At 36.5% G+C, this 17,238-nt stretch overlaps 1 protein-coding gene and 1 long non-coding RNA gene across 2 annotated transcripts in view; one reads left to right on the top strand and one right to left on the bottom strand.

The window, feature by feature from the left end:
- The window catches only part of LOC124282222 (serine/threonine-protein kinase TAO3-like), a 35,466-nt gene extending 18,572 nt beyond the window's left edge, over nucleotides 1–16,894 (bottom strand). The window contains 8 exon segments of the mRNA XM_046718180.1: nucleotides 336–488; nucleotides 631–780; nucleotides 4,380–4,425; nucleotides 6,900–6,929; nucleotides 6,931–7,002; nucleotides 7,250–7,321; nucleotides 7,776–8,036; nucleotides 16,843–16,894. Of these exon segments, the coding sequence (XP_046574136.1) occupies nucleotides 336–488; nucleotides 631–780; nucleotides 4,380–4,425; nucleotides 6,900–6,929; nucleotides 6,931–7,002; nucleotides 7,250–7,321; nucleotides 7,776–7,901 (649 nt within the window). The 5' untranslated portion in view covers nucleotides 7,902–8,036; nucleotides 16,843–16,894.
- LOC124282223 lies at nucleotides 4,651–15,588 on the top strand. Its single transcript, XR_006900099.1, has 3 exons — nucleotides 4,651–4,660; nucleotides 11,796–11,801; nucleotides 15,483–15,588. It is a non-coding gene; the product is annotated as an uncharacterized LOC124282223 (long non-coding RNA).
- Nucleotides 16,895–17,238: the final 344 nt, after the last annotated feature.

Genomic DNA, 17,238 nt, shown 5'->3' with positions numbered 1-17,238 from the left:
CTCACCCAGTTCTATACAAGTTATTCCTAATGACCACATCTCTAACACTCACCCAGTTCTATACAAGTTATTCCTAATGACCACATCTCCAACACTCACCCAGTTCTATACAAGTTATTCCTAATGACCATATCTCCAACACTCACCCAGTTCTACACAAGTTATTCCTAATGACCATATCTCTCACACTCACCCAGTTCTATACAAGTTATTCCTAATGACCATATCTCTCACACTCACCCAGTTCTATACAAGTTATTCCTAATGACCATATCTCCCAACACTCACCCAGTTCTATACAAGTTATTCCTAATGACCACATCTCCTACACTCACCCAGTTCTATACAAGTTATTCCTAATGACCATATATCTGCCTTCCCATTGTACTGTCCTTCATCCATGGCAAGGATCACTTCAGGAGCCATCCAATATGGAGTCCCCACAAATGAGTTGGCAGGACAACATAGAGATGCGGAACCAAAGTCAGCTGAAACAGTCAAATTGTCATAAGTTACCACACTGAATAACTGAATGTCTTGTGTGACAATAAATAAGAATTAACTGCCATCAATCAGAACTCATCCCACAAATAATCTGGTTCTGGATTGAAAACTTCCCACAAGACTCACCCAGTTTGACGGTGCCATTTTCAGTGAGTAGAATGTTGCCTGCCTTGACATCTCGGTGAATCTTGTCCTGGCTGTGGAGGTAGGTGAGACCCTGCAGGGCGTCGTGACAAATTGCCGCTATTTCCAGCTCCTTCAATGGCATCTTTAAAACTAGAAAGCAATAAGAGGCCATTGTGAATTACTACTTCCATAGTTTCCTATCGACTGACACTTTTGCCATTACACTATGTATTCATGATTACAAATTGTATTATGACTACACATTGTATCATGATTACAAATTGTATTATGAATACACATTGTATCGTGATTACACAATGTATCATGATTACACACATTGTATCATGATTACACAGTGTATTATGACTACACATTGTATCATGATTACACATTGTATGATTACACATTGTATCATGATTACACAATGCATTATGACTACACATTGTATCATGATTACACATTGTATCATGATTATACAATGTATTATGACTACACATTGTATCATGATTACACATTGTATCATGATTACACATTGTGTTATGATTACACGTATCATGATTACACATTGCATCATGATTACACAATGTATCATGATTACACATTGTATCATGATTACACATTGTATCATGATTACACATCGTATCATGATTACACATTGTATCATGATTACACATTGTATCATGATTACACAATGTATCATGACTACACATTGTATCATGATTACACATCATATCATGATTACACATTGTATCATGATTATACATTGTGTTATGACTACACATTGTGTTATGACTACACAATGTATCGTGATTACACATTGTATCATGATTACACATTGTGTTATGACTACACATTGTATTATGACTACACATTGTATCATGACTACACATTGTATCATGATTACACATTGTATTATGACGACACATTGTATCATGATTACCCAATGTATTATGACTACACATTGTATCATGATTACACAATGTATTATGACTACACATTGTATCATGATTACACATTGTATCATGATTATACATTGTTATGACTACACATTGTACTATGACTACACATTGTATCATGACTACACATTGTATCATGATTACACATTGTATCATGATTACACATTGTATCATGATTACACATTGTATCATGATTACACATTGTGTTATGACTACACATTGTATTATGACTACACGTTGTATCATGACTACACATTGTATCGTGATTACACAATGTATTATGACTATACATCGTATCATGATTACACGTTGTATTATGACTACACATTGTATCATGATTACACACTGTATTATGACTACACATTGTATCATGACTACACATTGTATCATGATTACACAATGTATTATGATTACACATTGTATTATGACTACACATTGTATCATGATTACACATTGTATCATGATTACACATTGTATCATGATTACACATTGTATCATGATTACACATTGTATCATGATTACACATTGTATTATGACTACACATTGTATCATGACTACACATTGTATCGTGATTACACAATGTATTATGACTATACATCGTATCATGATTACACTTTGTATTATGACTACACATTGTATCATGATTACACACTGTATTATGACTACACATTGTATCATGACTACACATTGTATCATGATTACACAATGTATTATGATTACACAATGTATTATGACTACACATTGTATCATGACTACACATTGTATCATGATTACACACTGTATTATGACTACACATTGTGTTATGATTACACAATGTATTATGACTACACATTGTATCATGACTACACATTGTATCATGATTACACATTGTATTATGACTACACATTGTATCATGACTACACATTGTATCGTGATTACACAATGTATTATGATTACACATTGTATCATGATTACACATTGTATTATGACTACATATTGTATCATGATTACACACTGTATTATGACTACACATTGTATCATGACTACACATTGTATCGTGATTACACAATGTATTATGATTACACATTGTATCATGATTACACATTGTATTATGACTACATATTGTATCATGATTACACACTGTATTATGACTACACAATGTATTATGACTACACATTGTATCATGATTACACACTGTATTATGATTACACATTGTATCATGACTACACATTGTATTATGACTACACATTGTATTATGATTACACGTATTATGACTACATATTGTATCATGATTACACACTGTATTATGACTACACATTGTATCATGACTACACATTGTATTATGACTACACATTGTATAATGATTACACGTTGTATTATGACTACACATTGTATCATGATTACACACTGTATTATGACTACACATTGTATTATGACTACACATTGTATTATGACTACACATTGTATCATGATTACACGTTGTATTATGATTACACATTGTATCATGATTACACACTGTATTATGACTACACATTGTATCATGACTACACATTGTATTATGATTACACATTGTATTATGACTACATATTGTATCATGATTACACACTGTATTATGACTACACATTGTATTATGACTACACATTGTATTATGATTACACATTGTATTATGACTACATATTATATCATGATTACACACTGTATTATGACTACACATTGTATCATGACTACACATTGTATTATGACTACACATTGTATTATGATTACACGTTGTATTATGACTACACATTGTATCATGATTACACACTGTATTATGACTACACATTGTATCATGACTACACATTGTATCATGATTACACATTGTATTATGACTACATATTGTATCATGATTACACACTGTATTATGACTACACATTGTATCATGACTACACATTGTATCATGACTACACATTGTATCGTGATTACACAATGTATTATGATTACACATTGTATCATGATTACACATTGTATTATGACTACATATTGTATCATGATTACACACTGTATTATGACTACACAATGTATTATGACTACACATTGTATCATGATTACACACTGTATTATGATTACACATTGTATCATGACTACACATTGTATCATGACTACACATTGTATCATGATTACACAATGTATTATGACTACACATTGTATCATGATTACACATTGTATTATGACTACACATTGTATCATGACTACACATTGTATCGTGATTACACAATGTATTATGACTACACATTGCATCATGATTACACACTGTATTATGACTACACATTGTATCATGACTACACATTGTATTATGACTACACATTGTATTATGACTACACATTGTATCATGACTACACATTGTATCATGATTACACAATGTATTATGACTACACATTGTGTTATGATTACACATTGTGTTATGACTACACATTGTATTATGACTACACATTGTATCATGATTACACAATGTATTATGACTACACATTGTATCATGATTACACACTGTATTATGACTACACATTGTATCATGATTACACATTGTATTGTGACTACACATTGTATCATGATTACCCAATGTATCATGATTACACAATGTATTATGACTACACATTGTATCATGATTACACAATGTATCATGACTACACAATGTATTATGACCACACATTGTATCATGACTACACAATTGTATCAAGATTACACATTGTATTATGACTACACATTGTATCATGATTACACATTGTATCTAGATCCAGCCAGGAGTGCAAGACAAGCATCTTGACACTTGTAACATACCTTCTATAATGTCTGATGCGGATCCAAGGCAGTATTCCATAACAAGCTGCAATGAAAACAATGACGATTATTAGAAAATTGCAAATAGCATTGTGAAGTTTACCAGCAAGATCTGACACTTTGTGCCATCCAGAACATTGTTTCTACCCATGTAAAACAACCGGGAACCTAACTGTCAGGGCCTCAATGCTAGGAGAGAATACAGAGACATATTTCAGTGGTGTTATAGTGACGTTACAGTGGTGTTATGTAGTGTAACAGTTAACCACACTATCACAGCAGTTGTCACCTAGATCTCAACTACTGCAACAGTACTGCGATAGTATTTAACCAACTTTCAGTATTCATACTGACTGACTGACTGACTGAGTTTGGTTTTACGCTGCTTTTAGCAATATTCCAGCAATATCATGGCGGGGGACAACAGAAATGGGCTTCACCCATTGTACCCATGTGGGGAATCAAAACCTGGGTCTTCAGTGTGACGAGCGATCGCTTTAACCACTAGGCTACCCCACCGCCCCCGCAGAGGGAGAGAGTGGGTGGTGAATAAGCAATATTACAGAACAAAATACACTTGGTTTCACTGATTAAGCTCCCCTTAGGAATGTTTCTATAATTTGACCAGCATTTCAGTTACATCACAGTCTTGGTATTTTGTAAGAAGAAAGCAGGACCCAAATATTAAATATTCTGCAGATCAGTTTGCTGCGGATTTGCCTAGATCGTGACATTTGTCCCAGAAGCGTTTGTTTTACGCCACTTTTAGCAATATTCCAGCTATATCACGGCGGGGGACACCAGAAATGGGCTTCACTCATTGTACCCATGTGGGGATTCGAACCCGGGTCTTCGGCGTGACGAGCCAACGCTTTAACCACTAGGGTACCCAACCGCCCCTCAGTATTCATAACTACATCAATCAATGTAATACATATGAATAGAGTATTGCCAACAAAGCTGGCCATTTTCCTGCTTGTCGCAACTCACACCAAAGGGATGTAGTCAAATGTCCAGAAACTTGAGGTTTGAAATTTGCCTGAGGAAACAATTGAATGATATGCATACTGTCAGCTATGCTACCATCAGCATATCTTATTAATATTCACAGGACAAACAGTTGATACACAACAATATTCTGACTTTCCACTGAACGCTAATCATGAAGAACTTGACTTAAGTTGGCCGTGCCAGTTGACAGTAGCAGGGAAGACTAAAGTGGTTTAATGTTGTTAATATCTGTGTGTCTGAAGAAACCCCAGTGGATGTAATGTGCTGAGTTACTTTGTGAAGGTTGCCAGTATCTCACATTGGGGAGAAGATTGGGTTGCGTTGGGTAGGGTAGTTGTTTAATGCCTCACTCAACAATATTCCAGCTATATGGCGGCTGTCTGTAAACATTCAAGTCTGGGCCCGACAATATAGTGATCAATAGCATGAGCATCGGTCTGCACCATTGGTATACGATGACATGTGTCAACAAGTCAGCGAGCCTGCCAAGTGGTCCCATTAGTCGCCTCATACGACAAGCATAGGGAGGTGACGCTCTAACCACTACACCGCGGAGGCAGTCACAAGCATGGGGAAAGGAAGAAGCCTGTTATATACACACGAGCTGTTACGTTTCACTCGCATATTCCCTTCATGAATTCTGTTCCATATTCAAGATCTCTTCAATCAAATATTTGTGAATTTTTATAAATGGAGTGTTTTACTTAAGTTTTGGTGTAATTTATCACAACGTTTCCAAGAAAGGTAGGATAATAGCTACCGCTCTTATATATTCAGTTTGACAGTAATGTGTTCACTGGTCAGTGACATGATAAAGTTAATGCAGTCATCATGTCAAAACATGTCAAATACACATTTGATCATTATTTCAGTGAATGTATTGAATACATCAACTGCTGACTTGTCAAGGCATTTGTTATTCCATACACATATTCGTTGCCCAATAATCATGATATGTATGATATTTGCCTCATACTACATATGTTGCGACCCTAATACACACTAGTGGTGTTCCAATTAATTGAAATAATCGAAGATTGGTTGCAGTGACCAAACGACCAAGCAATCGATCACATTTTCTCCTAATCGAACACAAACGATTTTGGACCTACTGTTTTAGTGTTTGAAACACTTGATAATGGAACGTGTTGGAAGTTGTCAGGGCCTGAAAACATGTTTAATTCTTACAAAAATCAGTTCACTTACTGAAAAGTCATGACTGAATAATTCTTGAAGGCTCTGGGAAGTTTATGTTCAAGATATATTAGTCATCCCTTTAAAGGAGCAAGTTGCATCATTTTACATTGGATGTGAAATTTGCGCAGTTTCTAAATAAAACAAATAACAACAGAAAGCCTCATGTTGTTTTCTTTATACTTATCTGCATTAACAACCTGAACAGGAAAATCTGAAAAATGACACTAACCAATTTTTTTCGATGACTGCTAGTTGGTAATGACCCAATCATCAATTGTGAGATTTCAAGCAATACCCAACACTAATACACACCCATGCTGTATGCTCCTTCAAGTAACAGCCCCCGGTAGTCAATGGTGTGCCTATGTTTCAGCTGCTTGATGAACCGGACTTCTTTCAAGATGTCTTGCCATTTCTGGAAATAGACATATACAATCAGTACTGAATTTCTAAAAACTGTAATCTCATGCTCAAGCCAAAAGTATTTCCAGATGAATTAATTCCACAAAATAAAGAAATATTTATTGAAGCCATTTGAAGGTATTTTTGCAAATTGTTTATATGATTTTCTGTGTGAAACTGGACTGGATGTGGAGGACATATTTGCCTAAAACAATTGTGTGAGGGAAAGCTAACAGCAAGGGTAAAACATGGCTACTCACTTCAGCTGATGTTTTACCATTGTAGGACATCTTCTTGATGGCAACAATCTCATTGGTGTGGACATGTCTGGCCTGTTAGACACAACAAAATCATCACCATCATCATCATCATCATCAAGCAAAGAGCAATCATGAATACATTAACCAAAAACTGCACTGGTTCTTCAACATTTTGCTGGGTTTGTTTTTAGAGATGGAAAGCATTATCCTAATACGTAATCATATTAACATTTATCTATAAGGATTAATAATACAATTAGTTGCATTTAGAAAAATAACATAATTTCAATATACAGCAAATACCAAAATGTGGCACTGTTGACCTAAATTCTGCCTCTGCATCTGTGTCTGGACTAAGAGAAACAGTGATTATATATTGGCTTTGGTGTCACAATGAACACTTATTTAAAATATGTCAATACAGACACCTGATACTCCAAGGCTCTATACTCAACCCACAATTAGCAGATCCTGCCACCCAAGGGATACAACTATGCAGACATAGACAACAGAAGATACAACTTACAAAGTAGACAGCCCCAAAGCTCCCATGTCCAATCTCACGGAGATCCGTGAATATCTTCTCCGGATCCTCCGTGGAAAACAGTCCGGCTACATCAGGGTCTTTGAGGCTGCCCGGTTTGGAGGGCATGGCGGTGGCAGGTGCAGCACCGGCGCTCCGCGGCGGCGGCCGCCCTCTACCTCTCTCGACTGTTGTAGCGGGGAAGTGGCTCGCCGCCAGGGCACGTTAGCGGCATAGATCACACTTGATAAGTTGCACCTCCGTCTGAAACACCACATTCAAACTTATTACAAACGTGCACAGACTTCCAGGTTTAAATCCAAGGCTCAATGTAAGGCAATAAGTTCCTTTATACAGATTTATGTAAATTTTTACTTTATTTTATCAGAAAGGCTCCAATTGTACATCAATATAACCCAAATAAATATTTCTGTACTCTCAACTGTTTCAAATTTAGGATTATTTATCACTCTCATTACAAGATCATATTTTGCTGCATGATGAGAACACACATAAATAAGTATTGCTTAATGAAAATCAGCAATTTTGAAACTATTCATGGCGAACACATCATAAGAGTAACTGTTATATATTACACAGCACCGATAACAAAGCAGCAAACTTGCAGTCCTTTCTGGGCTCACACATTCAGCAAATTATAGATTATTAAAGCGTACTGAAATCTAACACTTCTTTAAAACTGTAATGTGAGATTCAAGGTCTGTTTGGAGAGCTATCGGGACCTACTCAGAGGCCAATACACCAAGCCAGAATATAAAACATAGAACTTAGGAACATTTAAAAAATCCAATTTTTGGACAATATCACAATATTTTAACCCAATGTGCCAGCCAAAGTTTCAAATAACTTCTTTGAGTGGCATTTAGAAGTTGACGGGACGTACCATAGGAAAGTTCTATAGCTATACAACTTCTTTATTATAATGTACATGTTGTTTTGATGTAGCTGCTAACAGTTAGGTCGCTCACATTATAATCATGATAATAAAGAAGTTGTATATCCATATAACTTCCCCCGTTGTTCAAAGTCTCAAATGCTAGATAAATCCCTGGGCCTAGATTTTCGAAGCTCTCTTTCGAAGATAGTCGTAAGTTAATGTTAATGTCAAAAATCTAGGCCCTGCTGTATAAAATATTCTTAAAATTTGATTTGTTTCCAAAAATACTCTTGAATATCTTTAAGTTTATCCAGTTTACTGATGACTTGACAGTTGTTCTTCCTACTGTCTTGTCCTGAACAACATCTTTGCCCAATCTCACGGATTTTTAACAAAATACTGTCCAAAACACACCAAATATTGCAGTTTCTGTCTTTTCAGCATGACTACCACACAAAGCAAGCAAAGTACATTGTGAACAGAAAATACCGTTCTTTGATAAAGATCAAACAATATCTCACTGTACTTTCAACTACTCAGAGGTACAGATAAACTGTGTATCAGCATAAATTACGCAAATATTTATGTGAAAACTCAATTCCTAATAAATCTATTGTGCACAAGTACGCTCGAAATTTTGTAAATACTCAATAATTTGATCTTACATGCGTACACACAAAAATGTCAAATCTTAGCTTGTGTACCGGTGGATAAATAAAATAACTGAGGTATACTGAGAGGTTCTATTTCCGCATGTGAACTTGGCAACTTGCTGTCTTCCTTACCTAAACAAAAATTTAAACTTTATTATATTTTTACAATTAATGGCAAAATTGAGTGAGGTGGATACAATTTGTTTGGTTATTCAAAGGAAAATTAGGATATCCTAGTTAGATGAACAAAAGCGAGTACATAACTCAATGACCAAAAAGGTTATCTGTAGCTCGGACTACTATTACTTGGCAACTTCTCATTTACACTGTACTAGCCCAAACATGTCACTTGACATTATTTTCAGTAGATCTCGGAGTATGACTTTTGTTTGCACTCTTACTAAACTGAAAGTTTACTAGACCTGGCTTCGGACTAGGGTCCATGGCAATGTACCTGATCAGAATAATGAAGATCATAATTCAATCACACTTAAACGTTTGTCAACGTAAACTCAGATGCACGTGATTCTACAATCTGCAGTGAATGTAATCAAGCTAATAAAATCCCCACAATCTATTGCGTTAGTATTGTACTGAACTTTCAATACCAAATAGACAACCTGAAATGTTTTCTTGAATTCACTTTGGTAAAAAAGTGGGTGGTGAATCACTTCAATTGAGCGTCAGTGAAGGCTTTTCACATACAAGCAAATTGAATGTCAAAAGAGTCCATTGAAATTGAAAACTCAATGTTTATTTAGTACCAGACATAAATGGTAGTTTTTGTAGTCGACTATTTGATCAACACTTCCCTGCTATGTGAGTAAATATGACAGAGGACATTTATAATGATTAAATATGTACAATGTTCTGATACAAAAACAAGTGTAAAAAACACAAAACAGGATCAATTAGGACGTTACAGTGCTTGAAATTAAAAGGTCAAGGGGCTCTGTCACAATGTCCATGTTCAAAGTTGAAGATTTAAGTCGTCATTATGAAATATTACACATCTCAAAACTACTTAACTTTGAACATGGCTGTATTTGAAAGTTACAGTTTAGTTTCATACAATGAACTGTTCATAAAATGGGTTTCATGATATTGAGGTTTTGTACAAAACAGTAATACAGTTAAATCAATGAGTGTGAACTCAGTGTGGAATAAGAAGAGCCCACGATGACTGGCACTGGTTAGCTCTCACAATATGCATATCAATAATCGGGGCTGATTAATTGATCTATAATCAATTGTAATAAAAAACCCACCACAAAACTCATGTAGGCAATGGCGGGACACGATCATAACAAAGTGCAAACGAAACAGACAACACTAAATACCACAATCAAGATGATCAACGATACTTCCTGTTAGGACAAGCAAACGAGTAAGTTGTTTACCTTGCAGTTTTACGAGTCATGAACCTGCATCTGTTGTTTATGTCTTGTTTAGCAAACATAAAATTAGAAACATTCTTAATTTAATTTCATGTTTCATTGTCTATGAATATTGATTAGTTTCCCGAGCCCATCGATAATAGCTGACACAAGTCAGCTCGATTGATTGACCGATTATTCAATCAATCGCTCCAGTACTACCGACAATTAGAGTCAAAGCTATCAATACCAGTTCCCAGAGTTCCCACTAACAGATAAGTGTACATAAACTGGTTAAGTTAAGATTAAACTAGGATTAAGATGGGAGAGGAATTGGCAGTATAAAAAAATGATGCATAATTGTCATGGGACTAACAGGATCGAGTGGCCAGGTTCGCTGACTTGGTTGACACATGTCATTGTATCCTAATTGTGTAGACCAATGCTCATGCTGTTGATCACTGGATTGTTGGGTCCAGACTGCTACCATACAGCTGGGAACCCATATTGCTGAGTACGTCTTTAAACCACACAAAAAAACAAAAATTTACCCTGTTGAGAGTCCTAACTTAGAGGGGCGGCTGGGTTGCCTAGTGGTTTAAGCATTCACCCGCCACACCGAAGGTTCAATTCCCTTCAGGTAAATTTGGTAATTTCTGGTGCCCAGTGCCGTGATATTGCTTGAATATTGCTAAAACTCACTCATTCCTAACTTAATATAAGACTGTTTGTCTGATATCAGTAAAGACTAATGATTAAGTCTGTAGAAGATCTTTTGCAAGATAATGACAATATATTTCTCACCCTGCATGACGTTGAATGTTTCCAATGGACTGACTGAATTTGGTTTTACGCCACTTTTAGCAATATTCCAGCAACATCACGGCAGGGGACACCAGAAATGGGCTTCACACATTGTACCCATGTGGGGATTCGAACCCGGGGCCTTCGGCGTGACGAGCCAACGCTTTAACCATTAGGCTACCCAACCGGAAGTGACCCCCTAGACAAGTGAAGGAACAAAACTCAAGTACGCCCAGTAAAACACTGATAGCATGACAAGCGGACTGTATCTACTTCCCTGTACGAGTGTTAGGAAGGCGTAAGATAACAACGTGACATAAGATTTACTGTCGAATCTAACTACAGAACACTAGCCACATTATCAGGTGACGTGAAATGAGGTTTAAGATCATGTTGAAGATTACTGCACTGTCATACTGTGAAGCATGTTTGCACGTAGGTGCTAGTACTAGTCTCGGTGGGCAGTGCTAGCTCACTGACATACCATGGGTTACCAGTTTCACAAATATACATCATACTGACATTACTTGACATTAATGACAACGATACAAGAATCGGTATCGAAACGTCACATCATTCAAATAAAGTAGTTGTTCATCCACAAATCTTGTCCTTATCTGATTCATCAACTTCTAAACATGCCAAAGAAGAAGACACCATGAATTACCAGTGTAACAAATATACATCATGGATGTGGTGCCAGGCATGATAACATGAAGTACCATCTTGTAACACTAACAATATATAAATAGTTAGACCATGCCACAATGTGATACAGCTGCTGACCTCCCAAGCAAATCAACTACAACAAGGAGACATATGGAATAACACAATCCTATTGTTATTATCTGCTTATAATCTGATACCTCAAGCTTCAGTTTTTAATTTATCCATAAGTGTTAATATGTGATTTACTTTGCAATCAGCTATATACTGACCACCAGTCAGTAGCCTATATATTATCAAGGCTAGACTAACACAAGCAACAATTCAACAACCTAGGGCGTGATGACATCTAAACTTCCAGGCTGCCATTGTGGCCAACCAATCCACATCCTAGTCAGTTGACACAATTGTGCATAATGTAGGGCTGAGATGATTCACCAATGCATCGCGATACATTACGTTTATACAACTATTGTATCGTCGACTGGTGTATCGATACAAAATGATACAGAACTTTTTTTCAAAACAGTATTATCTTAAACATGTTACAGTATGTATTTAGAGAAAAATACCCAAGTATGGTGGAGTTACTTGTTTGTTTATTACAAAAGTGTTATTGTTAAACACAAATACCTTGAAATTAATCATTTTAAATCTTGATGCCGTGTCATTCTTTCAAGGTGTATGTATCGTGATGCGTATCGTATCGCAGGTCAAATATTGCGATATGGATCGTATCGTCCCAGCCCTAGCATAATGGAGACCCATTCTGCCCAGATTACCAAAATGTTTGCATAGCAATCTTACCACTGTGATGCACCTCTTATCAAATCAAACTAAGGAAAACTAAGCCCCCATGCTGTTGTGATACTGATAGCGATTCGATTCAATAACCCTGTACCATACCTCGGGCATTGAAGGATGAGAGTTGGGTTTAACGCCGCTTTTAGCAATATTCCACAAATATCATGGTTGGGGACACCAGAAATGGGCTTCACACAATGTACCAATGTAGGGAATAGAACAGCGAGACGAGCAAATCCTTTAACCACTGGACTACCCCACCAACCCGAACAGCCCAGGGTGTACACAGCTACATATGCAAAAGGTCATGGAAGTTATTTTACTGCAGCTTTTATGCCAAGTATTAACCAATATCCAGTTGTTCTGAGGGTTCTTTGAAAAGAGTTCAGTGCCCTATGCAGAACTCACAGTCAGTTGTAAGGAAAGTACATTAGAAAGAGGTAAAAAACATAAGCACAAACCAAAATCCATGAGTGAAAAACACATTTACAACTGTCCCCACACAGGTAAGTTTTTACTAAGTTGTGTTTTACTAACTTCTTGTAAATTACTCATCTATCCACAAAAAATATAAAACGAAACTTCTTCATCTCATCCAGCTTGTTATTTGATATACAGAACAAAATCTTGATTTACTTCATGTCTTTATCAAACAAAAATAAGAATTTTATACTGCTTTCAGACAGACACTGCTATACTGAATCTAACAAAACCTAGTTGGGTTAGAATGCACTTTATCGGGCGCAGCCCTCGCTGCGGGACAATTATCGCACTATAGCACTACCGCACTGTCTCTATTGCGGTAATTGACTGTCTCCCTTCACTTGCATCTTTCCAATCCTTAGGGTTAGGATTTAGGGTTAGGGTACGGCACCCTTTCCGATCCTTAGGGTTAGGGTTAGGGACCCTTTCCGATTCTTATTTTGACTTTACCTTAGGGCAATATAATCCTATTATATCCAATTGAAACACATTTCGATCCATCCGGTTCTCGTCAGTACAGTCCAAGAAATAAAGGCGCCCCAAAAAAAAATGAATGGGAAGGGCGTGGCACATTCGGGCGGAAGCACGAGAAATATAAACAAACCATTGCGCTGCGGCGCAGTGGATTGTTTTCATTTCGATGCACTTCCGTGCCACTTCTGTGCAAATGAACAAACCATAAACGAGCACTCATTAACTGTGATGGTGCTCGTGGTCCCGAGGTAGAGCGTCCGCCAATATTACGTCGCCAATGAATGAAGTCAGTAATCCGGCGAAGCGGTTCGAGCCCCAGCGCTAATTAATTTGAAAAAGTGCGCCCAGTAAAATGCAGTATTCCCCCTAGTTGAAGGTTGCATCAGCTAACCTTTTGAACTGACAAATCAGAACACAGCTAACCAAATCTCGAAAGTTAACCTTAGCACATACCGTTTGAACTTTTACCCTGAAAATGTTTTTACTCGAACAATTCCGAATGCTAAATTCTGCACAAGCGCTTCCAAATGATACACATGGGGGATGCCATTATTCACAACATTAAGTAAACAGTCGCTGAAAATAAGTTTTTTGTCAATATTCCAGGATGTCATCTTGTGGAAATGTAGGCTAATACTATGTAATAGTAACCATGTCATCAGAAACCCCTAACCGTACATACTGCAGGTCAAATATGTGTGTTTTATGCCGATTTTCGTTTGTTGAGAGATCAGCGTCAGCGACCGGGGAAGAGAAAATCCCAAAACCGTTTTGTAAGTCCCTCCAAACCCTAAAATAGTAGCCGTTTGGTTAAATCCGTTTGGCCGTCTCGCGTTTAATTGGACGGTGATGGGTCGCTCAAATGTTAGCTGACGCAACCTTCTACTAGGGTTTGTTAGACTCAGTATAGCAGTGTAACGAATAATACAGAGCTTAAGTTTACTTAGATTGACTCTTCTGTCTACAATGATGGTAACATGATGCTGGTTAAAAAATTACCAAATAATCACAACTGACGGTCATGTCAACAAAGCCAAAGGCAAAATTATTCAATCATCAATTCATTGTAGTCACAACGGAGGATCTTCTTTCATGACAATAAAATCTTTCATAGGCTATAGACTCTTGGAAAACCACGGGGAATCGATAACATCAACATCAAACAAGGGTCATGATTATTGACAGTTTACTATTCTTAGGTATTCTGTTATTCTTAAACCAGAAAGATCACACACAATGTAAACATGGCAAAAATGTTTCATTATCTAAATTGTAAAATTACAATTAGGTCCACCCACCCTGATTTCTGATTATTTAATTCATCAATAACAGCACCAAAAATGAGTAATCTGAGTATCTTCATTGTCAAACATGTTCATAATGCTACTGACTGCCGAATGGTTATCGTCATATTTTAGCAGTATTTACAAAATTACTCTGCCGTTTGATAAATTAATGAAACAATTAATTATGATACTTAATTAGCTATTCACTGATGTGTCCAGCCCGTTCACTGCCACTGATCATGTTTCTATATATTGCTGCCGAACAGAATCATGGCAGTACAAACAGATGTTTTCTCACAACTAACTGTAACATTTGTCGTCATTTCAGAATTTCTCATGTCATTCGTGAAATATTTATTTATATCATATAGTAACCTCGAATAATTGATTGTGTGACTAGTTGAGTGTTTTTTTACATTAGATTGATAGGGAATGGAACAATGACTTTTGTGAACTTGAACTTGCAATTAATTTATATGGATCATGTGACATCCCTCCCTGACCAAGTTAAAAAAAATATACAGGGTCCATGACTTTATCTTTAATTTTTCTGTTATGTTACTTACCGTGAAGAATTTTCTTTTGCTGTCCTTTATTGTTGTCAAATACAGTGGAAAAAAATATTGGAATTGTAATTGACGCATACAGTACAATTGTAGGTTAACTTTCTGAACATCCAAATAATCAACAGTCAGCGGACGAACTGAGTGCTATGCTGTTTTCAACTGTACTCCGCACCAGCATTGGGATCAAGAAAAATTAGGTACACACAATTATTCTATTCGAGGAATCACATCCTTGTTTTCACACGAATGAGCTACTGTCAAAACCATTAGGTAACCTAAACATGCTAAATCGCCAACAAATTTCAGAAATATCCCTTGATAATTTGGGAATGAAATAGATATCAAATTATTTATTATGTTTATGACATGGGTTCTTGCAATTACATGCTGCACAGTGTGAGCCCTTCTGGTTCATGCATTTCAATCCAAATAATTGTGAGCATAAAGTATGTTCAGAACCTGGATCTGTGAATCTGTATGGAGACATGTTTCATAAAAGAAGATTCTAAACATTGTTGACACATGGAGAGTACGAAAGTGACAGAAATACATTTTGACCCTACAAAATGTCATCCAAGCCAATGTATGAAGTGAAAAGTGATTTAAGAAAGTCTGCAACACAATACTATGAATGTCTGCAGTATAATGTGACAACTTTGACATTTCAACAAGGTAAACATGACAAACGGGGAGTACATGGAAACTTTTTTATGACAACATTAACTTAATGAAATGTCAAACGAACACAGTGACATGCAAACGTAAGTACAGTACTCGTAATGATATGATGAGGTGCGCACGGGTAGCCGTATTTCTCGAACAAGGGTGTGTTGATTTCAAAGTAGGACGATCATAGACAAGCCGAGGGGAGTGTAAGCTGCTATGTCAACTCTTGGGTTAGCTGACCCCAAATAATTCTCCGTAGGTTATGATCACCATTGATTAGTACGACAAACTATGCCAAAACATACAGAATGTGACAATAAATTTGATATAATGACTATATGCATTACATCGATGCAACGAACTGTATACAAGAATGTTTTCTATAATGAAGCACCTTGCAGTAAATTCCTCTCCGACCCAATATGGCGATTCAGACATGCGCCGTTAGGGGTTACGATTTTCAAACAAAAAAGTGTTCTGAAAAGACCTTACTTTAGGTCGTTTCCGTCTTGTGTGACAACCAATCCGTTCCTCAAACTTCCAAGATTAGTTAGCGCACAACCATTGTTGATGAGTTTGATTATAGGGGTATCAAATCTTGTTTTTCCTTTCACCTCTCGAACAAGGAAACACTATGCATTACGTCACCGGAAGTTGCTTAGAGCACCAACTAAAATACCGCTTGATGATTGGTCCAAAATAGAGCAATTTGACATTCCACTCGAGTTTTCTTTTGAAATCAACTTTGTCGGAAATATAATGGATATATTTATAACTTGTGTACACAGCA

Source organism: Haliotis rubra, unplaced genomic scaffold, assembly GCF_003918875.1.
Source record: "Haliotis rubra isolate DU_JTF1 unplaced genomic scaffold, ASM391887v1 Scf296, whole genome shotgun sequence".
Lineage (NCBI taxonomy): Eukaryota > Metazoa > Mollusca > Gastropoda > Lepetellida > Haliotidae > Haliotis > Haliotis rubra.
The sequence above is the reverse complement of the archived record's forward strand: the minus strand, read 5'-3'. Positions and strand labels throughout refer to the sequence as shown.